This window comes from Phocoena sinus, chromosome 10 (genome assembly GCF_008692025.1).
Source record: "Phocoena sinus isolate mPhoSin1 chromosome 10, mPhoSin1.pri, whole genome shotgun sequence".
NCBI lineage: Eukaryota > Metazoa > Chordata > Mammalia > Artiodactyla > Phocoenidae > Phocoena > Phocoena sinus.
Window position 1 is genome coordinate 58,616,716 of NC_045772.1, and position 25,291 is coordinate 58,642,006.

At 61.6% G+C, this 25,291-nt stretch overlaps 1 protein-coding gene across 1 annotated transcript in view; it reads right to left on the minus strand.

Annotated features, from left to right (window-relative positions):
- Positions 1-2,457: 2,457 nt before the first annotated feature.
- LRP1 (LDL receptor related protein 1) overlaps positions 2,458-25,291 on the minus strand; it is a 79,563-nt gene continuing 56,729 nt past the window's right edge. Inside the window, 47 exon segments of the mRNA XM_032644886.1 lie at positions 2,458-3,429; positions 3,595-3,739; positions 3,839-3,929; positions 4,033-4,097; positions 4,250-4,351; positions 4,499-4,673; positions 5,083-5,244; positions 5,490-5,663; positions 5,786-5,926; positions 6,071-6,247; positions 6,710-6,826; positions 7,074-7,180; positions 7,659-7,837; positions 8,310-8,578; positions 9,594-9,713; positions 9,792-9,926; positions 10,009-10,149; positions 10,486-10,608; positions 10,774-10,893; positions 11,521-11,653; positions 11,757-11,863; positions 12,555-12,671; positions 13,043-13,168; positions 13,312-13,434; positions 13,782-13,901; positions 14,127-14,243; positions 14,357-14,450; positions 14,868-15,016; positions 15,599-15,787; positions 16,335-16,540; positions 16,677-16,864; positions 17,297-17,416; positions 17,590-17,675; positions 17,838-18,021; positions 18,891-19,081; positions 19,179-19,319; positions 19,399-19,521; positions 19,747-19,875; positions 20,038-20,154; positions 20,490-20,612; positions 20,690-20,839; positions 21,143-21,256; positions 21,454-21,573; positions 21,845-21,973; positions 22,181-22,306; positions 22,894-23,086; positions 23,454-23,658. Of these exon segments, the coding sequence (XP_032500777.1) occupies positions 3,289-3,429; positions 3,595-3,739; positions 3,839-3,929; positions 4,033-4,097; positions 4,250-4,351; positions 4,499-4,673; positions 5,083-5,244; positions 5,490-5,663; positions 5,786-5,926; positions 6,071-6,247; positions 6,710-6,826; positions 7,074-7,180; positions 7,659-7,837; positions 8,310-8,578; positions 9,594-9,713; positions 9,792-9,926; positions 10,009-10,149; positions 10,486-10,608; positions 10,774-10,893; positions 11,521-11,653; positions 11,757-11,863; positions 12,555-12,671; positions 13,043-13,168; positions 13,312-13,434; positions 13,782-13,901; positions 14,127-14,243; positions 14,357-14,450; positions 14,868-15,016; positions 15,599-15,787; positions 16,335-16,540; positions 16,677-16,864; positions 17,297-17,416; positions 17,590-17,675; positions 17,838-18,021; positions 18,891-19,081; positions 19,179-19,319; positions 19,399-19,521; positions 19,747-19,875; positions 20,038-20,154; positions 20,490-20,612; positions 20,690-20,839; positions 21,143-21,256; positions 21,454-21,573; positions 21,845-21,973; positions 22,181-22,306; positions 22,894-23,086; positions 23,454-23,658 (6,604 nt within the window). The 3' untranslated portion in view covers positions 2,458-3,288.

Here is a 25,291-nt window from a genome sequence, read left to right on the forward strand (position 1 = left end):
ACCGACACCTTGACAGCAAGAGATAGGGACAAGCAAAGACAGACAGAGAGACAGACACATACCCAGAGACACCAGCACATGCCCCCAGGCATGCACGCAGGTACATCACAGGGGCAGGCCACACTGTAGAGGTGAACATACAGGCAGAGAGAAACACATTCACACAGAGAGCAGCACACACACACAGGTACACACCTCGAGGCGCTGATCCACACAGATGGACACACTCGGTTTACACACACACAGAAGCACACAGAGACAGAGAGACAAATGCACACTTTCACCAAGAGACAAGCATACCCAGCCAGGTACTCAGAGCCGACGACCGACCCCACCTTCCTTGCCTTGGCAGAGAGGCAAATATCCACATATGTAGATGGACACGCACTCAGGTGTACGCCGGCACTGGCAGTCCGAAAGACAAGCCCAGGAACACACAAAGACAGATATAGGGATGTGACAGACACAAAACAAGGATTAGGAATGCTGAGAAGATGAGGCAGACACAGAGACACCCAGACAGACAGAAGCCAGGAGGCAGGAACCTGGGTGCAGGGGGGGCAGAGAGGGAGGCGGGAAGGGGTAGAAGGCCCAAGGCCAAGAGGCTCCATCCAGAATCCTGCACCTGGCCAAGCACAGGGGCTGCTGAAATGGTAGTGGGCAGTGGGGGAAGTAGGCACACTCAGGCTCAGGGCACCCAGGACAGAAGCTCTTCACTAGAGTCCTGGTTTTCTGGAGTCCTACCCACCCCATCTCTCCTCCTTTCCCTAGTCTCGGGTCACTGCTTTCTGTCTCCAGCTACACACACACACACACCCCATTCCCTGTCTCCATCTCTGTGTCTCTGTCTCTCATTCCGTCTGTATCAGCCTCTGCCTCTGGTTCTGCCCCTGTCTCTTCTCCATCTCTGTCTTAGGTCTCTCTGCTATCCTTGGCAGGTGAGGAGTTTTTGAGGACTGCCTCCTGGTAGACCCTCTCCTGGCCATCCTGGCGGGCAGAGGGAGGATGCTGACTGGAGGGTGTGTGTTCCAAGCCGCAGCTGGGGGCCCCTCTCGTTCTGCCCAGGATCTTGAGGCGACAGGCAGAGAATCAGTGGCTCCCCGGGGGCGCCAGATGCGCGGCTGGCAGAAGGAGGGAGTGAGGGGGTGGGGCTGGTGGTGGTGGGTAGTAGGCAGGCGCTGGGGGAGGGAGAGGAGCCGGCTGGAGGAGGGTAGAGGGGGTGTGGCAGAATAGCCCAAGGGAAGGAAGTGAGAGGCTGGGCTGGGGTCCGCCTGGAGGTGCATAATTAGTGTACTGGGGAGGGGGCTGTGCTGGGCTTGAGGATGAGCTCCGCTGCAGGAGTGCGTACGCCACCTGGTGGACAGATGAGGACACAAGCCTCCCTCTAAGCGATCAACAAGGACGCCCCCTTTCTCCAGCAGGAACGCTCTGCCCTGGGGCCCTAGGGAGCCCGGGAGGCAGTGGAGGATAGCAGAACTGGCTTGGAAGCTGAGGCTGGAGATGGCATCTCAGGCCTAAGAGGGAAGGGGAGGGCTCCTGTTTCTAGAGGTGCTTGGACCCATAGCTTCCTCAGGAAAGGAGGAATAGACTGAGAAGGTTAAACCAGGGAGGCAGGGGGAATGAAAGGCAGCACTCCCCCCTTGGGCTTGGCAAGGGCCCTTCAGACGTTTAAAGCTGCCATCTCTGAGCATATTTGCTACTGTGGGGAGAGCGGAGCTCTAACCCTTTCTCAATCTTGGACCATGTAAAGCGGCGTGACCTTCTGCAAGAGGTTCCCCTCTCTGACCAGGGGCTGAAGTAGACCTGGTACCCCCTTTGGTTGTAGCAGTCCTTTCCTGTCAACCCCTGGGATGTGAGATGTGTCTGTTGGTGGACCGTGGGGCCTGGAAAACTGGTCTTCCCAGCTTTAGCTTCAGGGGCCCCCCTCCTGAATCCAGGGTTCTGACTCTTGGCATCTGATTAATTACCCTCCATGAAGTGTGAGATGTCAGTGCTTCAAGAGCAAACTTAGAGAGAACTGTATGGGACCACCCTGAAGGATTAGAAAGCCGTTCACAACCCCAGTGTGTTCATTTCTTATTGTGGGATTTCTCACTGTGGGAGATAATTTTGGGTAGGGGTGGCAGTGTTGTCCCATAAAAGTGACAATACAGAGAAACAGATCTTGGAGTTAGCGTCCTAGAGCCAGACAGAACACATGATCCAGAGTGGTGAAGACACTGGTTCAAGTTCACACAGCCAGGAGAAGCAGGTCTTTCTGGTCAAGTCCAGTGCCACCCACTTCCCTGCTACAGCCCAATGAAGGGGGATGGAGCTCCAGAAGGGCACTGAAGACCCGATGGTCAAGCCTCCCTCCAGCACAGAGCATGGCTCCCTCTGGTGGCTGGAGCATGAAAGCACAGGCCAGCTCCCAGAGTCTCACACTCAGGTAGACACAAACGGCTTTTTTTCTTTTTCTTTTTCTTTTTTTTACAGTTTTATTTATAACAATATCTGTGTTATTTAGTTGTAAAGGAATTCAGCAAAAATTATTAAAACGTTCATATCCCCAAAACGGGGCTGCCCGCTTGCCCTTCCTTGGTGTGCCCCACTTCCTCCTCATCCCCAGGGGAGGGGAGCCTGGGGGAGTGTTTACCAAAGAAAGTCTCCAGCCCTGGGAGCCACAGTGGGGGCACTGGAGAGGGGGAGGGCCTGTCTGGTAGGGATACTGAGTGTGGCCATCTCAGAGGTGCCCCTAGAGTAGGGGCTGGGGCATGGGATGGCCTCCCCCAAGAAGAACTAAAAAAACTCCATCCTTTCCTTCCTACCTCAGCCGGAGCCAAGTCTTCCAGACAAGGGCAGCAAAGGACTCACCCGCCCCAGAATCCCAGAGTCAGCCCTCAGGGAGCTGGGAGGGGTGGGGGCGATGAGGGGGGAGAGCCTTGACGAACTGTCTTGTACAGGGAGGGGGAGGCAGCACCACCAGCTCTCCCAGTGGGGCTGCGTTTTTGGTGGGAAGGTGGGAGGCAGGGCCCCCTTATACCGGTAAGTTGCAGGGGCCCCCTTCCTGCGCCCCCTCCCGGAAGGCAGCATTGGGCGGGGTGCTGAGGAGCAGGCAGGAAGGAGAACGGGAAGAGATAATACTGTGCCCACTTGCTCGCTCACATATAAAAAGTAATTCCTTCATTTTTACATTTATACATCCCAGCAGGGCTGGGGAGGGGTTGGTGGGGTAGGATGGGGGCTCCTTGAAGGACTTCTCTGGCAGGGGGCAGGAGGCTCTCTGCAGAAGTTCGATGGTGCAGGACCCTATGCCAAGGGGTCCCCTATCTCGTCCTCAGGGCCCCGGCCCAGGAGTTCTCGCTTCTCATCCGTGCTGGCCAAGGAGTGGCGGCTGCCATGACCACCCATATAGAGTGTGGCGTACACGGGGTTGGTGAAGTTGGTGGGCTGCAAGGCGACAGAGTGGTCAGGTGGGGCTCAGGGGCTGGGCTCTGTGGCCCGGGTACCCCATCCCCACCTCCATTCCATCATCCAGCCCAATACCCTTGGTCACCCCACCCACAGCCCTTTGTCCCTGTCCTGGAAGCCTCCTCCCCTGTCCTCCCAGCCCACCTTGTCAGGGTCCAGGGCGAAGTCGGCATCCAGCAGGCCCCCTACATCATCAGGCTCCCCGCCTTCATACATCTTATACGTGGGGTTCCCAATCTCCACGTTCATGGCCCCGTTGGTCATCCGCTGATGCTGGAAGCCCTTAGCCCTGGGAGGAAGAAGGAGGTTGGAGGCAGGGATTCTAGGGGGATATGGCTATAGGGTGGTAAAATCATGGCCACAATTTTCCAGACTCCCCATAACTCACCCTCGGACTCGCCGCTTGTACCAGAACACCGCTCCCGCTACCAGAAGCAGCAGCAGCAGCAAGAGCAAAGGGATTAGGATGGAGGCCATATCTAGAGGGGAGGAGGTGGGAAGCTCAGTCTGAAAGGCCTAGGAGGCACAAAGCCCTCTGTCCCAGGTCCCGGCAGCCCTGCCTCCCCAACCGCTGCCACCTACGTCCAGGCTGCTCTTGGCCGACCACGTGCTCCTCACACCGGGGTCCCGCCATGTGGGGTGGGCACCTGCAGACGGGAGGGGCAGAGCTGAGGGGGCATGTCGTCCACAACCGTGGCTGCCGGGGAAACTGGGAGGGACCGCAGGATTCTACTGGTCCGGCTCAGACTTGGGGGGGGAGGGATAATCTAGGCCTCAGTGAGGCGCAGGCCCAACTCACTGGCACTCTGGCATCATTTTGCTGTTCATGGTGCAGGAACCGCCATTGCTGCAGTGGCCAACGCAGGTCAGACAGCTGGGGGCCACCCGGCCGTCAGAGCAGCTGCAGGAAGGAGTGAGAGGCTGGGCAGGGCTGACGGAGGGCGTCTGAGATGCTGGGGAAGGGGCGGGGCGGGGCTGGGAGGAGTGGGCCGCGGGTGGGACAGGGCAGGGTCTGGCAGGGCAGACTGCGGGGCGGGGCCCCACTCACTTGCAGGTGACATCCCCGCTCTGCTTGTTGACCACGCAGGCCCCGTCGAGACAGCGGCTACACTTGTTCACCTCACACCTAGGCCCCTCGAAGTAGGCGGTGCAGCGGCACTGCCGGGAGCCATCAGCAGCCATCTGGCACGTCCCAAAGTTCTCACAGTAGCCAGAGCACTGCCCTGTGGTTTGGGGGGTGGGAGAGGAGGTGCCTCGAACGCCACCCTCAGGAGGGTCCCCCAGAGGTTGTGGGGGGCAGCTGCCCACCTGAGAGGACCCCCAGGCCTTTTGGGTGACTCCCGCCTCCTCCTGAGCCCCTGGCTGCCCCCACGTCACAGGCTCCAGGATACAAAGATGTCCCGGAGCATCCTGACAGGGCACTGCTTTTGCTTGAATAATCCTGATGCCAGAGGGCTCACTACCTCGGTGGGGAGTGTGCTGACCCCTCCACAGGGGAGCACTGGCAACTTGGGCCTGGCTGGGCCGCAAACGGCCTCTCTCCAGAGAACTCGCACCTGTGACATCAACCTACGCTCTCAGACCCCCAGCTCCACCATGCCCTGCCCCAGGGCCCAGGGACGGCTCACTCACGGTACTGGCAGCGGTCGCCCAGGAAGCCAGGCAGGCATCGGCACTGGGGCTGGTTGCCCTGGTTGACGGTGCAGGTGCTGTTGTTGGCACAGTACCCCGCACACACCTGCTGGGTGCATTTGGGGCCCGTGAAGCCTGTGGGGCACCGGCACGTGGGCATGCCTGGCGGGAGAGGATGTGTGAGCGGGGCTGTGGCCCACTGAGCCGCCCTGCCCTGCTGCAGGGGAACAGGGCTGGGAGGGCCTGGGCGGAGGGCAGACGGCAGAGGAAAGCGACACGGGGTTGGGGGCAGGGCTGAAGTAAGGCCGGGCAGGGGCTGGGGATTTGTCTGAGTGGAGGCGGCTTGCTGGAGGGTCTGGGGGCCCAGGGACCGGGAGCAGTCCCGGCAGGAGAACTGAAGGCCGTACCGGAGGGGGAGGCAGCACAGGTGCCCCCATTGCGACAGTGCTCCCAGCACTGGTCCAGCTCACACTTGTCGCCCGTGTAGCGGGGCTGGCAGCGGCACTTGGGCTGTCTCCGTGCATTGAGGAAGCAGCTGCCACCATTGAAGCACTGCAGGTTACAGGTTCCGGGCCGAGGAGCTGCAGGAAGGATCATGGCGGGGGGTGGAGAGCCGGGGGGTGGTGAGGGGAATTCAGGGGCTGTAGGGAGGAGGGCTGTGGAGCATGGGACGGGGGACCGGAAAGGGGCGTCGTGAGCATACCGTCCGGCGGGGGCGTTGGCGAGGGCACAGCCACACAGGTGCCATTGTCTAGTCGCTTCCCGTTGGGACAGGTGCAGACAGGCCCACTGGGGCTCAGCAGGCAGAGCCACTCGCACTTCTTGCGGTCACAAGGGTTGGTCACTGCAGGTGAGGGCAGGGGTGGGAGGATGCTGAGCCCTGTGGACCCAGAACCTCCCCTGCCCACCGGGACCTGAGGCTGCAGCTTGGAGACTCGGCACCCCCTGGCCTTCCCTGCGCCAGCCTGGGCTCTCCGTCTCCACTCACCTTCAGGCTGCTTGTGCTGGTGGTACAGGACCACATCTGAGGCGTGGCTCAGGCCCCCCGTCAGGTTGATCAATGGGCTATGTCCAAACTTATGGATCTTGAAGACACGATTATTGATGTAGGTGACGCCATAGATGTAATCCTCAAAGACATCGATGCTGAAGGGGTGACTTAGGCCTGCGGAGGGGTCAGAGGGGACTCAGGCCCTGGTCACACTCTCCAGGACAGTGGGCCCCAAGGCTCCCAGGTACCTCTAACTCAAACATCCCAAAGCAAACTCTCCTCAACCTGTTCCTCCTGCTGTGGCCACTACTGGCAAAAGGTCCCATCAGCCCTAGACGTCTGGGGTCAGGGTCAACTTCTGCTCCCTCTTCTCACATTGGCTATGTTCCTATTATTACCCATATTGCCTCCATGCAGCTCAATACTCATTGGTAGAATGAATGAATGGAAAAGTGGCCCAGAGGGTCAGGGTGGGCCTCAGGCCTGCAGGACTGGTGCAGGGGGTGTCTGGTTGGGAGGGGCCTGAAAGGCACTGCAAGATCGTTGAGGGCCAGGCTGAGGAGGAGGGTAGGTGCTAGGTGAGGCCTTGGGCTCAGAGGGGAGCACAAGGGCCCGAGGCTGCTGGTGGACTCTGACCTCGTTTGCTGTCAGCAGCCACGATTGGGTCAGTGCCGTTGAGCCGGATGCTGCCGATGACTGACAGCTTGGCATCCGCCCAGTACAGACGTTCATTGTGGTAATCCACGGCCAGGCCTGGGGGACCAGAGAGCACTGTGACGGCCCAGCCCCCCTGCCCCGGCCTGGGCGAGCAAGCAGGACTGTCTCCGTGTTTGGGACAGTTCCACCCTGTTCCCATGATCACTCCCAATCACCTCTTCTGGGAAAAGCCTCCACAACCCATCTGTCCCATCCCAGTCCAAGCCCCTTCCCCTAACTTTTGTGTGGCCCCAGGCTCAGCGAGCCTACCCCTCCCACATCCCCTGCCCACTTCTGCACGGACCTGTGGGCCATTGGATGTTGTCCTGTACCAGTGTCTCCCGAAGGGTCCCATCCATGGCTGCTGTTTCAATCTTGGGGTGGTTCCCCCAGTCTGACCAGTACATGGTGCTGGGGAGGGAGAAGGAGTGAGTGTGGCTAGGACCTGGGCTCCCACAGGAGGCCACTCAAGGTGGGCACAGGGCACAGAGACTGCTGGGTACACAGAGAGGAGGGTGTTCTTGTCCACCTCCTCCAGAGAGAAGTGGGGGGAGTCAACTTCCTGACCAGGTTAAAGATCTTATACTCTAAAACCACAGTGTGCTGCTCCAGAGTCGTCTAAGGAGGCAGAGCTGCCCCCTGGAGCAGAGGAGAAGCCCAGAAGCGACAGCCAGCCAAGTGGAGGTCAGGCCCCACCTGAGCAGGCCAGCAGGACCCCAGGGAGGGCCAGGGCTGGGCACAGCCTGGAAGACCCAGGGGCCTGCGGAGGACTCTGACCTCAGGCTGGTCTGGGAGAGGAAGGACAAGCCGGGGGATGCTGGGCACCCACCTCCAACCCAGGGGCTTCCTAGCCCCAGCCCAGATGCCTCCCCCCAGGACCCCTGCCCACCCCCTCAGCGGGTCCACCACAATGGCATGGGGCTCGTCAATCATGCCGGAGATGAGCGTCTTGCGGTTCTCGCCCTTCATCTGTGCCACTTCAATCACATCTCGGCCCGAGTCGGTCCAATACACGTTCCCGGCAACCCAGTCGATGGCGATGCCCCTTGGCATCTTGAGCCCTGAAATCTGGATGAGGGGGTTACAGTTTCAGAGGCTTCCACCTTTTGTCTTCCTGCCCATTGTCCAGCCCCCCGACACCCGGTCAGCCTGTCCCTGCTAGATATCGCGACCTTGATTTATTGAGGAACAGAGTAAAGGCCAAAGAGACGAAATAGGTTAGTAAGATGGAATAGGTTAGTTAGTGGGCTGGCTGTGACGATCAGGAACTGAACGTGGCTCTGACGCTGCTGGCCAGGTGCCCCCTGTGCCCTGTAGCCTCGGGCTGCCACGCGGCAGAAACACCTACTGACGATGGTGCTGCTCTGTCTACCTGCTGTCCGTGCCTCACGACGTAATCCGGAGTCTGCCCTGCATGCCAGTCTCACCCTTTGGCCCTTCCTCTGTCCTCTGCAAACTCTGCTCTGAACAGTCTGCTTTTTGGAGTCTTCCCACCCAGCCCGTGCCTCCATGTAGGTCCCACCCCAGGCTGGGTGCTCACATTAAGGTGGGTGACACCCCGGTCAATCTGTCGCCGGTGGCGATTGGAAGTGGTGGGAGGCGCAGCAGGTGGCAGGCTGCGGTAGGAGATGGTGCCCGTGTGCCAATTGGTCCAGTAGACGCGGCCAGCCTTGACATGGACATCCATGGCATCGATGCGGACACTCTCATCACCCTGGAAGGCCTGCTCATAAGCCGAATGGGGGTGACTGGGGAACAGGCTTCGGATCTCATTGTCATCAGCAATGTACAGGACCTGATACTCAGAGCCTGGGGGGACAAGAGACCAGATGTTGGTGGGGGTGAAAGGTGGGACTGGGGCTGTTGGGCCTGGTGCTGGAAGGAGCCGCTGTCACGTGCTCCCCACCCAGCCCAGCGCCTTTCACACTAACAACGTCTCTTCTCCTAATCAAACCATCTGACCCAGTCAGAAGCCTCTGTCATCCTGCCCCAGAGCCAGGCTTGAGGACTCCAGCCTCAGCCCCTGGAACTCCCCTCCCCTCCCCTCCCGCCCCTCCTCTCCTCTCCTGAGGTGATCTAGTGTGACCTGCTGACCCTCCTCCTCCAGCCTCATGGACTTCTGCCTCCTCGTGGCTTCTGCTAGCATCACCACGGTCCCTGCTCCACACTGATATCTGCTTGCGGGTGCACACCCATGTGGGGGTGTGTGAGCATGGCCACGGAGGGGGGCAGGTGTGCATGGGCATCTGAGTGCACTTGGGCACGTGTGGTGGGGTTGTGTGTGCAGTGTGTGTGTGCGCCTGGGTGTGCATACATGGATGTGGGGTATGTTTGTATACAGGCATGAGGAAGGTGCAGGTGTGTGTCAAAGCATACGTGGGTGTAGAACTTACATGTTCTCACCAAAAAAAAAAAAAAAAAGTAAATACGTGAACTGATAGATGTGTTAACTCGATGCGGGGGGAATCCTTTCACAAGGCGTATGTACATCAAATCATCACCTTGCACACATTAAATATCTTACAATTTTGTCAATTATACCTCAATAAACATGAAAAAAGCATAATGGGAATATGCAGGTGGGGTACACTTGGCTCTGTAAGTGTGGTGATGCCGCCTGCGTGCTCTGCCCCCAAACTTCCTCAGCCCCAGGACCTCGGGCCCCTGCACGGCTGCCAGAACGGAGTGCAGAAAGCTGTACTGAGGGTCTGGAATTTCAAGCTTGGGCAAGGGTGCTTGGAGGAAAACACAGCGTTGCAGGTCCCGTTTCTTATCCTGGCATTGTAAGCCCCGCCCCCTCTCTCCGTCCTCTCCCGGCTCCCACCTTCCGCCTTGCAGGTGTTGTGCGTCTTCATGAAGTTGCGCGCGCAGCTGCACAGGTGGCCGCCCTTGGTGTTGTTGCAGAGCTGTGAGCAGGTGCCGAAGCGCAGGCATTCGTTGATGTCTGGGGGTTACACAGGAGGGTCACGGAAAGTCTTGCGTCTGGGGCTTCTGCCCTCCCCGCTGAGCCCCACCTTCCTACCCTGGCATCCAGGCTGGCCTGGCACCGTGTGGAAGCCAGAGCGGCAGGCACAGTACGCGGCTTTCTCGGTGCGCACGCAGCGTGCCTCATCCCCGCAGATGCTGGCGTTGGCGGCGCAGCTGGTCAGCTTGGGGTCTGCAAAGACAGAGAGTCTAGGCCTGGGCTTCGGCTCTCAGCCCCTCCCGGCCAAACCCCGCCCCAGCACGCCGGGTCTCACCGATGCTGCAGCCCTCCTCGTCAGAGCCGTCCCCGCAGTCATCGAACATGTTGCAGCGCAGCGAGGAGGAGAGGCAGTGCTGGTTCCGGCACAGAAACTCCTTCTTGTCTTTGCAGTGGGGGGTCTGGGCTGTGGGCGGCTCTGGGGGAGGGCGGGGCTTGAGGTCCTGGGTATTTACCACCCTGCCCCCTCTTCCCACTGGAACCCCCAGTCAGTCACGGGTAGAGGGGGTCCCAAGCCTGGCTGTCAAGCTTCAGGGGAAGCTGGTTAAACATCCAGATTCTCAGTCTCCACCTCAACACCTTCCTCAGGGGCTTCTTTCCCAACAAGACAGGGCCTCCAGGCTCCCGGCAGTGGATCCGCCCCTCTCCCGGTCAATCGGCTCAACAGATGATGAGCCCACCTGGCCCAGCCCCACTGCCTGCAGCACCCCCACTCTAGGCGCCCCAGGCTCCCCCTTACTGGCCCCCTGCTCACCACAGTCCTCCTCATCAGTCCCATCCCCGCAGTTGTCTGTGCCGTCGCACTGGCGCCCGATCCACAGGCAGACGCGGTCGTTCTTGCAACGGAAGGGCCGGTTTGGAGGGCACACGAACCTGGCTGCAGCAGCGAGAGGAGACAAATCAGAATCAGCCGTGGCGGGGGGGGGGGCGGGCCGAGGGCCACCAGGGTGCGTCAGAACCCCGCCCACGTCCCGATAGAAGCCCCGCCCCCGCCTGGGAGCCCCGCCCTGTCCGAAGCCGCGCCCCCACCCATGAGCCTCACCGCACTCCTCTGGGTTCTCGTCAGAGTTGTCCCCGCAGTCGTCCTCGCCGTCGCACTTCCATGCTAGCGGCTTGCACAGAGTGTTGTTGCACTGGAACTCGTCCAGGGGGCAGGTCCGCACTGGGCGTCAGGGGGAGCAAAGAGTAAAGAATGAGCCCTGAGCCCCAGGCTGCTGGCGGCCGGGTCTTGCCCAGACCCCTCCCTCCAGGGGCAGAGACCTAGAGGGAACACGGGGAAAGCGGTGGTACCACCGGATCGAACCCGAGTTTCCTAATTTTCTACCAGCCGGGTAAGCTGGGCAGAACTGCCTCCTCTGGTATTTAGGGGAGAAGAGGCATTTTTGGGGAAGTGTCCAGAGGAGTCCGGAGAGCCCTCTTTCTCTGGTGGTGTGGCAGGGCTCCGGGGCCTACTGTAGTTCAATGGCAGGTACACTCAGCTGGGAGTCAGGAGCCCTAGGTTCCAATCCCTGTCCTTAGCCCACCAGCGCAGAGCTAGGATATCTGCCCTCACTGCTCCAAGCGCCAACCTTCTCTCACCCGGCCTGACCACTGCCCCAGGAAAGGAAAGTGAGCAGGGACTTTACTTCTCAGGGCAGCTGACTGCTGTGTTGGAACTTGTGGGATGGGGCCTGGGTGGACACAGCCCACAGGTTTCTGCTGGATTTCAACCCAACTGGCTCCTGATTAAGTGCTATTGCGGGGTGGCGGTAGGGTGGGAGGGCTGGGGAGCCGAGCTGGAGGGGCTCACCGCCAGTGCCGCAGGCTTCCTCGTCACTGCCGTCCATGCAGTCAGCGTCTGCATCACAGCGCCAGCGCAGGGGGATGCAGTGACCACTCTTGCACTGGAACTGGTCCATGTCACAGCGGGGGGTACAGTCTTTCTGTGGGCGCAGGAACAGCCTCCTGGTCAGGCCTGGGCACCCCTGCAGGCCTGCCCTGACTCTTCTAAGGCCATCCCTCCCTCCTTCTGGTCTCCCTGCCCACCTCGTCTGAGCCATCTGCACAGTCATGATCCCCATCACATTTCCAGCGCCCAGCGATGCATCGGCCATTGGCACAGGAGAACTCACTCTCAGAGCAGGGCCGAGGGGCTGGGAAGGACAGGGGAGAGACAGGCCCCAGAAGGGTGGGCATACGGACTCAGCCCTCGAGAGCATCTCCAGCCCTTGCAGAGCAATATCACCCATCCCTGAGTCCCTGAAGGCCACAGTTGACTGGCATAATGACCAAGATGCTCAACTAATCCCGGGCGAGCCAACTGGCTGCCCTCATAGGACCGGTCAGGCCCAGAGGGCACTCACACTTACCCGTCTGGGGCAGACACATGAGAGAGGGCACGGGTCCCTGGCCCTGCCCTCAGGACAGACTGTGTGTGGGGAGGGGAAGGGAGGGGCAAGACCACTAAGACAAGCACCAGGGTTTAGGGAGAGGCCAGTAAAGGAGGATGGGCTGGCACAGCACGGGGACAGGTGGGCTCTGGGGCAGCAGCAGGGGGATGTGGTAGGAGCACGGGCACATCAGAGACACCTACCTCTGCAACCCCAAGAGGACAGTGTGAAAATGGAGAGAAACATGAGATGAGGTGAAATGGCACAAACCCAAATACACAACATGGAGCGGGGTGGGGTGGGGTGAGGCGGGAGGGAGCTCCTGACCCCCAGCCCTGGGAAGCAGCCACCTGCTCTAGTGCAGCCTGGTGGCAGTGGGGCAGGGGTACTGAGCGGGGAGGTCTCCTGGGGGAGGACACCTGCTGGGCCGGGTGGGACGGGGCAGGGGACATACTGCAGCTCTCCTCATCGGAGTTGTCGCCACAGTCATTGTCGTAATCGCACTGCCAACGGCCCGGCACACAGCGGTTGTTCTTGCAACGGAACTGGTAGGGCTCACAGGTACGCTCGTCTAGAAGAGGCAAGATTGAGGGGCAGTCAGGCGTAGAGTGGGGGGCAGACGCCAGGGCCCCGGAAGGTGTGGTCAGGATGGCCAGGAGCGGGAGAGTGGGCATTCCAGCCTGACAAAAAGGTCAGCAGTGGGAGTCCAGGCCGTGTTCTGAGATGTGGAGTCTACGGGGACTTCTGGGGCAGGAGGGACACGAAAGGATGGAGCTGCTCTGGGGAGGGGATCGACAGATCCCATAGGGTGGCCAGGTGTGTGCCGATGAGGTGCTGGCAGGAGTGGGGACGGGAATTAGACAGGAGGGGGACCCAGGCGGCAGGCAGCCCCAGCCCTCCCCGTCAGGTGCCTTTCCCTGGAGCAGGGCTGGGGAAGCTCACCACACTCTTCTTTGGGCTCATCCGAGCCGTCCCCGCAGTCGTCCTCTCCATCACACTTCCAGCGCGCCGGGATACAGCGGCCCGAGTCCTTGCAGCGGAATTCATCCACTCCACAGGTCATCTGGGCTGCAAGGGGGTGGCCCAGTGATGAGGGGGAGGCTCCTTTCAGGAATGCACTGGGAGGGTGCGGTCTGGGTGGGAGCGGCCACCGAGGGGGGTGGTGGGAGCAGCAGACACTGTGGAGGGAGGGTGGGCTCCAGGAGACTCACTGCAGTTGGCGGGCTCGTCACTGCCGTCCACACAGTCGTTGTCCCGGTCACAGACCCAGACTCGGGGGATGCAGCGCTTGGTGATGGAGCACTGGAACTGGTTGGGGGCACAGGTCACCTCGGCTGCGGGGTTGGGGAGAGAATGAGGACCTGCCCATTCCACCTCCCCCGCACAGTTCAAGATCCCCATCTCCTCCCTCTTCCAAGGCCTGGCCTTGTCCTGGTCCTGCCAGCAATTTCTTGGGAGGAAGGAAAATTATCTTCAACTTCGGTGATTTTGTCTTCTGGGCCCGCACATCTCTACGACGTACGTGATGATTTTACGAGCGAACCAAGTCACACCCCATATAATTTATGTTGCTCATCTAGTAACATTACTTGAAAGCAGCATGACCCCTAGAAGAAGTGGGGGCTAGGTTTCAATGTGAGTCGTGTTTCCGTGCCCATTTGCCACCGCCCGGGGCACTCACGGCAGTCCCTCTCGTCCTCCCCGTCTCCGCAGTTGTCCTGCCCGTTGCAACGGAAGATGCCGGGAATACAGCGATTGGTGTTGGTGCACTTGAACTGACTGGGCAAGCAGACGTGGATGTCTGTGGGGGTGGCAGGAGGGGAGGGTAACTAACGGTGGGTGCAGGACTCGGGAGGGGCGGGGGTCCCACTGCCTCGGGGGGAGCGCGCAGGCCCAGGGCTGGAGAAGCAGGAGTCCAGCCTGGAGAGGTGGCCGCTGTGGGCTGGGCCTCCTTGCCCTGGGAGCGCAGTTACCAAACCCCCAAATCCCGGGGAGGACAAGGCGGGGCGGGAGGGCGGCCCTTTACCGCAGTTGGCCTCGTCACTGTTGTCCTGGCAGTCGTTGTCCCCGTCACAGATGAAGGCAGGGTTCGTGCAGATGCCCGTCGAGCACTGGAACTGTCCTGGGCGGCACTTGAACTCGGCTGCCGGGAGGGGAGGCTCAGCGTCAGCAGGGCCGGGGGGTGGGCCACTCGGGGCCTCGGGAGTCGGGCGGCCCTGACGCAGGACCCTCTTGCCACCCCGCCCGGGCACTCACGACAGTCCGGGGGCTCGTCCGAGTGGTCCCCGCAGTCGTCCTCCGTGTCACACTTCCACCAGAAGGGGATGCACTTGTCGTTCTTGCACACAAACTGGAGGGCAGGTGGGGGCGAGAGGGGTTGGTGGGGGTCTGGGGAACTCAGGAGGTTTTCTTTCGAGGGACCGGGATGTCTCAAAGAAGCAGGGGTGTCAGGTATCTTGGGGGGAGGTTGAGCTGGATGGGAGGTTGGGGTGTGGTGAGCGCAGGAAGGCCAGGCGAGGGGGCATCTGTGTGGAGGTCGGTGGGGGGAGTCAGGGTTAGGGGGTGGGGTGTTTGTGTGAGGTGACGGGTGTAAAAGTATTGCTGTGGGGAGACAAGAGGTAGGCAAGAAATGCGGGGGTGTTAGCGTGGGAAAACCAGATGTGTGAGGATAGTAGGGCGGGTGCTGGGGTCCCAGGAGGAGTGCAGGTAGTGGTGTGGGAGATCGGGGAACGAGGCATGGGGAGTGGGGTCTGGGGAAGAACCTCACCTGGCTGGCTGTGCAGTTGGACACACAGTTGCGCCCGTCGCCGCCCAGGTAGAAGTTGGTGGGACAGGCACACTTGTGGCCGCCCCCGGGGGACAGCAGGCAAAGGTTGCTGCAGCCGCCATTGTTGACCTTGCAGGGGTGGTTGGGCACTGCCGGAGGAAACGTGGTTAGAGGGTGGCGGACTGGCCCAGTGTATGGACCACTGCTCCCTGGGCTGCCGGCCTCTGGCGGGGCGAGGGCAGTGCTCACTGGTAACACGTTTTCTGGTCTTTCAAAGGCTGCCTGGCCCATCTATCCTGGGCAGAGGTGGGATGGGTCCAGACCCTGCTCTTTCAGGAGGGAGCTGAAGCCAGAGATAGGAGAGGACCCTGCTGAGGTCCCAGGATCAGGCTGGACCCGAACCCCACAGGCTGCCTCCCCTGTGCTCTGGCCTGCCTGCCTTCGGGGTCTGGCCTTGGTGGTCTCCACCCAGACCTGCTCTACTGGACGGCCTCGGGGCCTCGCTGCTACAAGGTTCTAGGGCTGGACCCCAGCTGGGCCGTAGCTCCTGAGAGCCAGAACATAGCCTGTCTATAGGCCTCCAAATCTCCTGGTGTCTGCAGGCACTGCTTGGTCAGTGCTGGGGAAGGGGTGGCCTGGCAGCCCTGCTGAGACAGTGGGGCCCCATCCCACCTCAGGGGCCCCTCGTGCCTGGCTCATCGGGGGTCGGCTCTCGGTCCTCGGCCACTTACCGTCAGGCTGGCGCAGGGCATGGAAGACGTGCAGGTCCATGGGCCGGTGCAGTGTGCTGATGAGAAGCGTCTTGTTGGTGCCCGTGGTCTTGTGGGCTCTGTTGATGGACTTTGTCTCCCAGTCGGTCCAGTAGACGTAGTCCTCGAACAGGGTCAGGGCGAAGATGTGCGGTATGTCCTGGCTCAGCACTGAGGGCGGCAGGGGGCCGGGGGACAGGCCGGGTGGCCGGTCAGCACCGAGTAGTACTGGGTGCCTTCCCTACTGGGCCCTTAACCCCACAGCAGCCCCGTGAGGTGGGCACTAGCCCAGCTCCAGCCCCTGGCCGCACAGTTGGTAAGTGGCAGAGCTGAAACGCAACTCCTGGTCTGTCTGACAACAGGTTCCTGCCCAAATATACTCTACGGTTCCCTGGGAGGGAGTGGGGGCGTCCTGGGTACGCCATCCCCAGCCCTTCTGCTCCCACCTTCCTCAGGGCCTGTCATCTGAAACTGTGCGTGGGAAGGTGCCTCTCTCTCTCCTTCCCGAGGGAGCTGGTGGTGGCCTCATGCCTGGGCGGATCCAGGGGGCATACCCTGGGGTGCTTTGAACCCCCAGACCCCCGGTGGGTGGTGTCCTCAGACCACGCCCTCTGGCTTTTAAGCCTACTCTTGCCCCAAAGGCCTGATCCCCCGTAGCTTCAGAACCCCCATCCCCACTAGTTCGGCTGTGCCTGGGCAGCCTCACTGGCACACTGACCGACGTGACGATTGGAGCCATCCAGGCTGGCAAACTCAATGTAGTCCTCACGGGCGTCGGCCCAGTAGATGCGCTCGGTGACGTAGTCCAGTGTCAGGCCGTTGGGCCACGTGATCTTGGTGTCCACGATGACACTGCGGCCAGACCCATCCATGCCGATCCGGCCGATCAGTGAGTGGTCCCCCCAGTCTGTCCAGTACAGGTACCTGTCAGGTGGGTGAGCAGTCAGCCCTGAGATATCCAGCAACTGGTCCCACCAGGAGCCTGCAGGGAGGCTGGGCCTGGACGCCCGAGTGTACCAGCTGCTTTCAGAGGCTCCCCCAACCCTCCTCGCCCACGTACCCATTCTGCACGTCCACCACCAGAGCCCTGGGCTCACGGAGGCCAGAGCTGACCAACACCGTGCGATAGGCCCCGTTGAGCTTGGACACTTCGATGGTGTCCCGGCCTTTGTCACACCAGTACAGGTTGCCGCCGACCCAATCCACAGCCAGCCCGTCGGGATTGCTGAGGCCCGTCCTGTGCAGCACCTGCGGGCAGGGGCAGGGAAGAAGGGCCCTGGGTGAGTTGGGGCAGGACTCTCAACCGCTCTAGGAGCACAGTGGATGGAAAAGGCCCAGCCCCGGGCATGGTGTCAGCCCAGGCTCGAGGATAGGGGTCTCTGGATGAGAGCGACCACAACCCAAACAAACCCCACAGGGCCTTGGGAGCACAGGTTTAAGGGAGGTCAGACAGAAGGGGAACTTACTGCTAATTAGGGAAAGAGAGACAGGAATCTCCTAGACCTCGCTCGCTGGGCTTAGGGGAGAGAGGAGTAAGGACAAGCAGAGTCCTGCGGTGACTCAGTGTGGAGCGGGGAAAAGGAATAATTCAGTGGGGTGGGTGAGAAGAAGGGGAGATGGCCTTGCAACGGAGAGGGCCCACGGGGCAGGGACACGGGCTGACTCTGCCCCCGGCCTCACCTGTACGTTGCTCCCATTAAGGTGCATCCTTCGGATCATGCTGCCCTGGGTTGTCACGTCTGTCCAGTAAATCATCTGCTCTCGGTAGTCAAAGTCCAAGGCGACAGCGTTGTTCAGGCCCTTGGTTTGGGGGGTGAGCAGAGGGGTGACCGAAGAGTCAGGACGTGGACAGCGGGAGAAGTCAGTGGGGGGATGGCCACGGGCCCGAGTGCGGAGAACGGGGGGTTGTACTGGGTGAGGGACGTAGCGGTGGGTCTGGGGAGGCAGTGGGGTGAGGAGGGCGGGTCTGGCACCTGCTTAAGCAGCGTGTAGTTGGAGCCATCCAGGTTGAGCTTGCGCAGGTAGTACCGGTTGGCGAAGATCAGAAATGGCTCCTCGTCTGGAGGCAGAGGAGGCCGGCTCAGCTGCTGCTGGCTGGGGTGCATTCTAGCACCCCCGCCCCGTCCCCAGCCTGCCTTCAGCCCTGCCGTTCCAGCCCGCCCGCCACAGCCCCTGGCTGCCTGCCAGGGCCAAAGGCACACCCTCTAAGCCCCCGTCTCACCAGTCACAGCTTTGCAGCTATGGGGGTCGCCGCCGCGGGGGGCGTAGCCCTCCACGCACAGACACTTGTAGCTGCCATGGGTGTTGATGCAGCGCTGGCTGCAGGGGAAGGTGGTGCTGCACTCGTCCACGTCAGCACACGTCCGGCCGTCGTCCTTCAGGCGGAAGCCAGGGCGGCAGCGGCACTGCGGGCACAGGGAGCCTGGGGTGGGCACGGGCAGGGGTCTGGGCCGCCCCAGGAACTGCAGGCCTCTCACCTCGAGACCGAGGGTCAGAAGCCCCCTCCACCCTGGGTGGCTGGCTGTTGACGGGGAAGCCCAGCCTCACCAAGGGAAGCAGGCAGCGCACAGGCACTGAGCTGGCCCACGCCAGCCGTCTGGCTCTCACCCCCACACAAACCACTGGCGTGAGTCCCCAGTGACTGCCACGACTCTGCGTCCCGAGGTCGAGGCTCAGGCCTCCTCTTACGTGACCCGCAAGCCTCATCCGACAGAGCCCATCACCTCTTTCTCCAGCACTTTCTTCGCTTGGCTGCTCTCCTGCCCCCAAGGCTGCCCCTGCTCAGGCCCCTCTGCCGCTCCCCCCTCACCTCTGCCCTCAGTGTGGCTGAGCACAGGGCTCAGGCCTCGGACCGCCCTCGTTTTCATCTATACTGGCCCGCTTCGGGATCTTATCCAGACTCAGGACTTAAATGCCGTCTCTATGGTGACAGCTCCCAGCCTCTCTCTCCTGCCTGGCCTCCCCCTTGGACTGCAGGCCTGCGCATCTGGCGCCTGTTTGACATCTGCGTGCCCCTCCTTCTCTCGTGCCCCTGACCTCATCTGCCAGCAAAGCCTGCTGGCTCTACCTCCCAAACAGATGCAGAACCAACTAAGCAGAGATTTCTGTTGTGCTCAATGCTGGGCCCCCAGTGCCTAGAACACTGCCTGGCAGGATAGGAGCTGAGTTAGCCCCTGTTGGATGAATGAACCAATGAATAAATGAATGAGGGATGGAGAAAGGAGTCCCGGCCAGGCTCGGGAGCGTGGAGGCTCCCACCCGGGGCACAGCACACCTTGAAGCCAATCTTGAGGTCCTCGCAGTCCTGGCTGCAGCCGCTGAGCTTGCGGCTGAGGCACTCGTTGACGTGGCAGCCGCGCTCATCCGAGCCATCGCCGCAGTCGTCCTGACCGTTGCAAAGCAGCGCCTCGGCCACGCAGCGCCCGCTGCTGCACAGGAACTGCGAGGAGGCGTTGCACTTGTGCTCTGGGGGGACGGAGGTGGCGGGTCAGCCGGGTCCTGGGCAGTCTGGGGGACGGGGCCAGGGGCCGAGAGTGGGGAGGGAGCCACGCGTGGGGCCCACCTGGGCTGGTGCAGTGCGGGTTCTTGGGGGCCTCGTCGCTCTGGTCGTGGCAGTCATTTTCACCATCGCACTCCCACTGGCGGGAGCTCAGGCAGCGCCCGTTGGCGCAGCGGAACTCGTTGGGGCCGCAGGTCGGGTACTCTGCGGTGGGAGGGGGCAGGTGAGGCTGGCGGCCTGTGCATGGAGGGCGGGGCCCCTCCCACCGCGGCCCTGGGCTCACCACACTCGGGGGACTCGTCAGAGCCGTCGGCACAGTCCCGGTCGTGGTCACACATGAAGTGCTTGGGGATGCACTGGCGGTTCTGACACATGAACTCGCGGTCCTCACAGGTGCTGTTGTACACTGCGGACAAAGGCGGACACGGCCCCTCAGCCCCCGACCGCCCGGCTGCTGACTGTCTCCCCCCCGACCTTCCTGTGGTCTGAGTGGTGGAATGGGCAGAGCGCTGGACGGGGCTGTAGACAGGGCTCTGCCACTGACCGCCTGAGTGACCCCCCGCGGAAACACTTCCTCCCCTGGACCTCGGTCTCCCCTCCTGCAAAGTGAGACCACGGCCCCACCACTCACAGCAGCCGGCTGTGACGCTCTCGTCAGCGCCGTCAGCGCAGTCCTTGTCACCGTCACAGAGCCAGCGCTCGGGGACGCACACGTGGGTGCCCGGGCAGGAGAAGGAGCTGGGGCCGCACGTCTTGCCTTCTGTGGAGGGAACAGGGAGCCACTGAGAGACGCAAGAGCGGAAGGAGCAGGGCCAGGCAGCTGGGGTGACATGCCCACTGCTGTGCTGTCGCTGGTGGGGTGCGTGGGGGGCCCGTCCCTTCCCGGGGCCACCTCCCCAGCCAGACCCCAGGCCCCTCTCACCACAGTGAGCGGCCTCGTCCGAGCCGTCCCCGCAGTCATCGCTGCCATCACACAGCCACTGCTTGGAGATGCAGCGATGGTTCTGGCACTCAAACTGGGCCTCTGAGCAGAACTTGTCTGGGGCAGTCGGAAGCCACAGTTAGATGGGGGAGGGATGGTGGGTCACGCAGCTCGGCAGGTAGACGCCAGAGGACGGATGGGAGAGACACCCCCACGGCACCCCCTGTGGGGGGCTCAGCAGGGGCTGGAGAGACAGCCCCCATCTCAGAGCCTGAGGGTCTGGGTTAGGGGCACAGGGTGAAGCCCTGGGTGCCCTTCTCAAAGGAGGGCATTTCCTGCGAGGGAACCAAGAGGTGGGGCCCGGACAGGGTCTCAGTGGCTAAGGCGAAGCCCCAACCCTACAGGCCCTCTGGGTGCCTAGCTCAGGTGAGTGGGTGCTTGCGGTCACTCACTGCAGTGGGTCTCATCCTCGCCGTGTTCACAGTCGTCCTCCTTGTCACACGTCCAACTCATGGGGATGCAGCGCCCACTAGGGCAGGCGAAGTAGTTCAGGGGGCATCTGGGGCGCTTCACACCTGGGGGCGAGGGAGGCATGAAGGCACAGCCACCTCGGGGGTCCGCCGCCCACCGCACACCTGCCCGCGGGTCGGACCTGGGCAGTCGCGCTCGTCGCTGTAGTCCCCGCAGTCGTTCGCGCCATCGCACACCCAGCTGGGCGCGTAGCAGAGGGAGGTCCGCTCACAGGGCTGGAAGCGCACGCCCTTCACCCCCAGGCGGAAGTAGCTGCTGCAGTCGGTGGCGCCTGGCGAAGGCGAGGATGAGGGGTGACACCAGGTTCCCTCCAAACACCCTCCCTTAGAGCTGCTGGCCCATATGGAGCCTTCAAGCGTTTTAGAAAGTTGAACCGTGTTGTTCGGTGGGGGGTGGGGGGTGGTGCTCTGCCCACACTTTCCACTCCCTGCCCCTCCCTGAGTCTCAGGGAGCCCAGGCCTGGGGCAGACTGGGAGGGGACTGAGGCTGCCACGTGGGCCAGAGGGAAGGCAGAGGAGCCCGGGCAGGAGGACAGGGCACCCGAGGAGGCACCCAGGAAAGGGCCATCGCTCACTGCAGTTCATCTCGTCCGAGGCATCCTCACAGTCCACAAACTGGTTGCAGCGACTGGAGTTCCCGATGCAGGTGCCGTCCCAGCAGCGGAATTCGCCCGCGCCACAGGCCGTCTCTAGAAGAGCACCCACCCGGTGCCATCAGGTGGGGTCCTCCCTGCGGGGGCCAGGGCTCCCGGCCCAAAGCGCCTGTCCAGCCCCATCATATAGTGCCCTGAACCAGACTCCTTGGGGCCTGGGGACCAAAGATCAGCAAGGGTGGGTGGGGGGCAGGCTTGGGGGCGGTCCGAGGCCCGGCACGGGTCGCACTCACTGTTGCAGGGAATCTCATCAGAACCGTCCCCGCAGTCGTCTGCTCCGTTGCACCACAGCATGTTGGACACACAGCGCCCATTGTTGCACTGGCGGAAAGTCTTCTTGCAGCGGCGTGTATCTGCAGAGCGGGGAGCAGGCCACAGTCAGCAGTAGCTACAGGGGAGGGGCTGCCTCTGATGAGAGGTCCTGCGTTTGCTCCCTTGACAAACTTGAGGCTTTGCTACGGGCCGGCATGGGGCTCGACTCCTTCTCCCGTCGGGGTTGCGGGGGGGCGGCTTTTGCTCCTCTCACTCCCACGCCCTGCCCTGCTGCAGGCTGAGGCTGGTGACTCAGGAGGTGGGGGCCTGGGGGCGCGGGCAGGGGCTCTGGGGCTGGAGGAGGCTCCTTACTGCAGTAGGACGGCTTCTCGTCAGACTTGTCCTTGCAGTGGGAGACGCCGTCGCACGTCAGGCTGAAGTTGATGCACTCGCCATTGGCACACTCGAACTCATCTTGAGCTCGGCACGAGGAATTCACCGCTGGGGAGGAAGGTGGGGGAGCTTCCTGAGGCAGGGCCTTGGGGCTCTGAGTGCCCGTACGCCTCTCCCCCCAGGAACTGAGGCCATCCTGTCGCACCATGATGAAAGGCTTTGTGGGGCTGGGCTGCTAGAGAGTCTGGGAGGAGACGGTCCCCATCTACGCCCAGGGCCCCCCGTCAGTGCCCTCCTCCCTCCTCCCCCTCTCACCCTGGCAGCTGAGGTCGTCCTGGAGGATGCGGCCCCCTCGGCAGGAGCAGTTGACATGGCCTTGGTGAGTGAGCAGACACAGGTCCTGGCAGCCCCCGTTGTTGATGCGACAAGGGGAGAGTTCGCCTGAGGCAGGGATAGAGGACAGTGGGCTAAGCGCGTCCTCTGCTGTGCACATGCAGGACGCCCCCCTACCCCCAACAGCTTCGCTGAGCTTCCTGGCGCCGCCTGTGACACGGTGGCTCACGGCTGGGGCGGGGGCTGCCGTGGGAAGGCCGGGTGGGAGCGTTTGGGTGAGCCTGAGGTTGAGGACGTGTGGGCTCTTAGGTGGGGTGATTGGGGCTCTGAGCCGTACTCTGGGGAGAGTCAAGCCTAAGGTCGTGTGTGTAGTGGTGGGCACCCCGGGGCACGTGTGAGGAGTGTGTGAGAGGCCGGGACGGCTGCAGATCTGTGTGTGGGACCCTTGGTCGTCAAGCCAGTGTGGGACCGTGTCTGTGCACGTGTACACAGAGGGTGGAGTAGGCAGCGCCTGGGACGGGTGTGAGATCAGGTTCTGGCGGGTAGGTGTGGTTCTGAGTGGGAAGAATGGCTAGAGCGTGTGCTGGGGGTGTCCAAAGATGTGAATCAGACCAGTTGTGTGTATGTGTGCGTGTGTGTGTACATGCTGGCACAGTGGGCAGGAGAGCAAGGCTGGTGGCAGCGGCCCCACTCACAGCTGTTGGTATCATTGGCCACGGCGATGATGCCCATGGGCTGCTGGGGGATGTCCACGCGCAGCAGCTTCATGTCACTGCCCACGTACTTGTTGGCCCGTTGCACGGCCCGCCGCACCCAGTCGGTCCAGAAGATGTGCTCCCCATACACAGCCAACCCGAAGGGGTGGACGGGCTCTGACTTCAGGATCACCTGGGGAGACAGCATCAGCCCGTCAAAGGGATCACTCTCGCCCCCACCTCCACCCCCTGCAGCTGGCTCCAGGGACCAGGGGCCCGGCTCCTTAGACACAGTCGCAGAAGGGGCAGGATTTGCAGAGACCTGTGATCACCTTCCTCATTTAACTGCTGAGGAAACCAAGCCTGGAAGGCTGAGGATGGCGAAGTGGCAAGGTCAGGGTCTGACTGGGACTCCCCACTGTCCCCCTGGCTCTTCCCACCATGTCAGGTGACCTCCCTTTCTCCTGCTCCGTGCCTGGGCAATCTCCTCCCTGGCTGACCGGCAGTAGCCCAGCGTCAGCCCCCTCGCGCCGCCCGTCCCGCCTGCCCCGGAGACTCACATAGCGATGGGAGCCGTCATACTCGCACCGTTCGATCTTGTCTAGGGTAGCGTCGGAGAAGTAGAGCTTCTCGGCCCGGTGGTCGATGGCCAGGCCATTGGGGGTGCGGATGTCCTTCTCGATGAGAGTCAGGACGTTGGCTCCTGACAGGGCTGCCCGCATGATGCTGGGGTGCTGCTCGTTCCAATTGGTCCAGAACATCAGGCTGTGGGGAGAGAGTGCCACGGAGATCAGGACTCAAAGCCAGGGAGTCCGCCATGGACGGAGCAGGCCTGGGCGTGCAGACAGCCAGACCCGGGGGTCAGCCAGAGTGTCACCTAGACACCTGAGGTTGCACCACAGGCAACCTCAGAGCCACCAAGGCCAACACAGCCCCAGTGCCTGGGAAGGGCTGCCACACAGACAGCTTGCATGTGTGTGTGCGTGTGTGTGTGCGTGTGTGTGTGTGTGTATGTGCACAAGTGCTTCTCAGTGTCTATGAAACGGCCACCTACGTTTACTGAGACAACGTAGCCAAGTGAGTCAGCCTCTGGGGTTCCAATCCCGGCTCCAGCACTGACCACCTAGGAACCTTAGCAAGTTACTTAACCCCTGTGTGCCTCAGTTTCCCACTCTATGAAATAGGAATACTACTACTACCTGCCCCATAGAGTGGTCTGAGGATTAAACGACAGCTGTGTGTTCTATGTGAGAATTTTCTATTACTTTTTCCTTCATTTCTCTCTTCTCCTGGCATTCAGGAAACCGTTGAGTGTCTAGTGTGTCCTAGGTCCTGGGGATGCATGGATTCTACCATCAAGTTCCCAAGAATCGCCTTCTCCATAATTTAAGGCCTTTGCATATTTGGGATCTGAGCCTCAGCTTTGCCCCTTACCAGCTCTGACCTAAGCATCCCTCTTGGCCCCTCTGAGCCTCGGCTTCCTTTCAGTGAAGGAGGTGGTGGGAACGCCCAGCCATGCAGTGCTTCTCGGGTGGGGGTGGTGGCGAGGCCCCAGAGGTGGGTGTGGAAGACCCCCGGGCTGGTCAAGCACTACACCGGTGTGAGTGTGGTCCTCAGACCACCTGCATTGGATGGCGATTCCTGGGTCTTTGTCCTGGAGATTCACGTGCAGTTAGGGTAGCGTGAGGCCAGGGAACCAGACGTGCCAGCACTCCCCAGGCCACCCTCATGCACCCTGGACTTTGGAAAGCATTGAGCTACACCAAAGCCAGATCCGCTTTTCAGTTCCCTCACAGGACCTGCCCTCTGCCTCCCAACCCCCAGACCCCTGTGTCCCTCATCCTTCTGCTGTTCTGGCTACAGAGGTGTCTTGCAGAGCTGCTGGACTTATCTCCTCAAACCTCTCCAGGTCTCACTCTTTTGAACACTCCCCCTCCCCCGTCTCTCCATCTTGCCACTGTGCTCAGGTAGGAAAAGGATGCTTCCCTCCCATTAGGGAGGTGCTGGCTGCTCCTGAGCCCATGAGGATACAGCTCTGGTTTTAAAGGCCTCATCAGGGGAACGGGCGGGGTTCTGGTGGTTCCTGGAATCAGGATGGGTGCAGATGGAGGCATCACCCTCTGGCCTCCACAAGAGAAAACGGGTGTCCCAAGGCAGCTGCTAGTGTCATCTTCCTCCCCATCAGGGACACCCACACCCTCAGGTACAGCACACTCTGTGCTGGGAAGCGGCTTTCCTCCTATCATTATAAACTGCTCCACGTGGCAGAACAATCCGTGCTGTCACTGTGGATTCCAACTTTGGTAAAACCACTCCCCGGGAAAGGGCCGTGGGGAATGGTGGGGAGGCTTTCCTGAGGGGCAGGCAGTCAGCACCCAGGGTTGCGGTGACTTTCTAA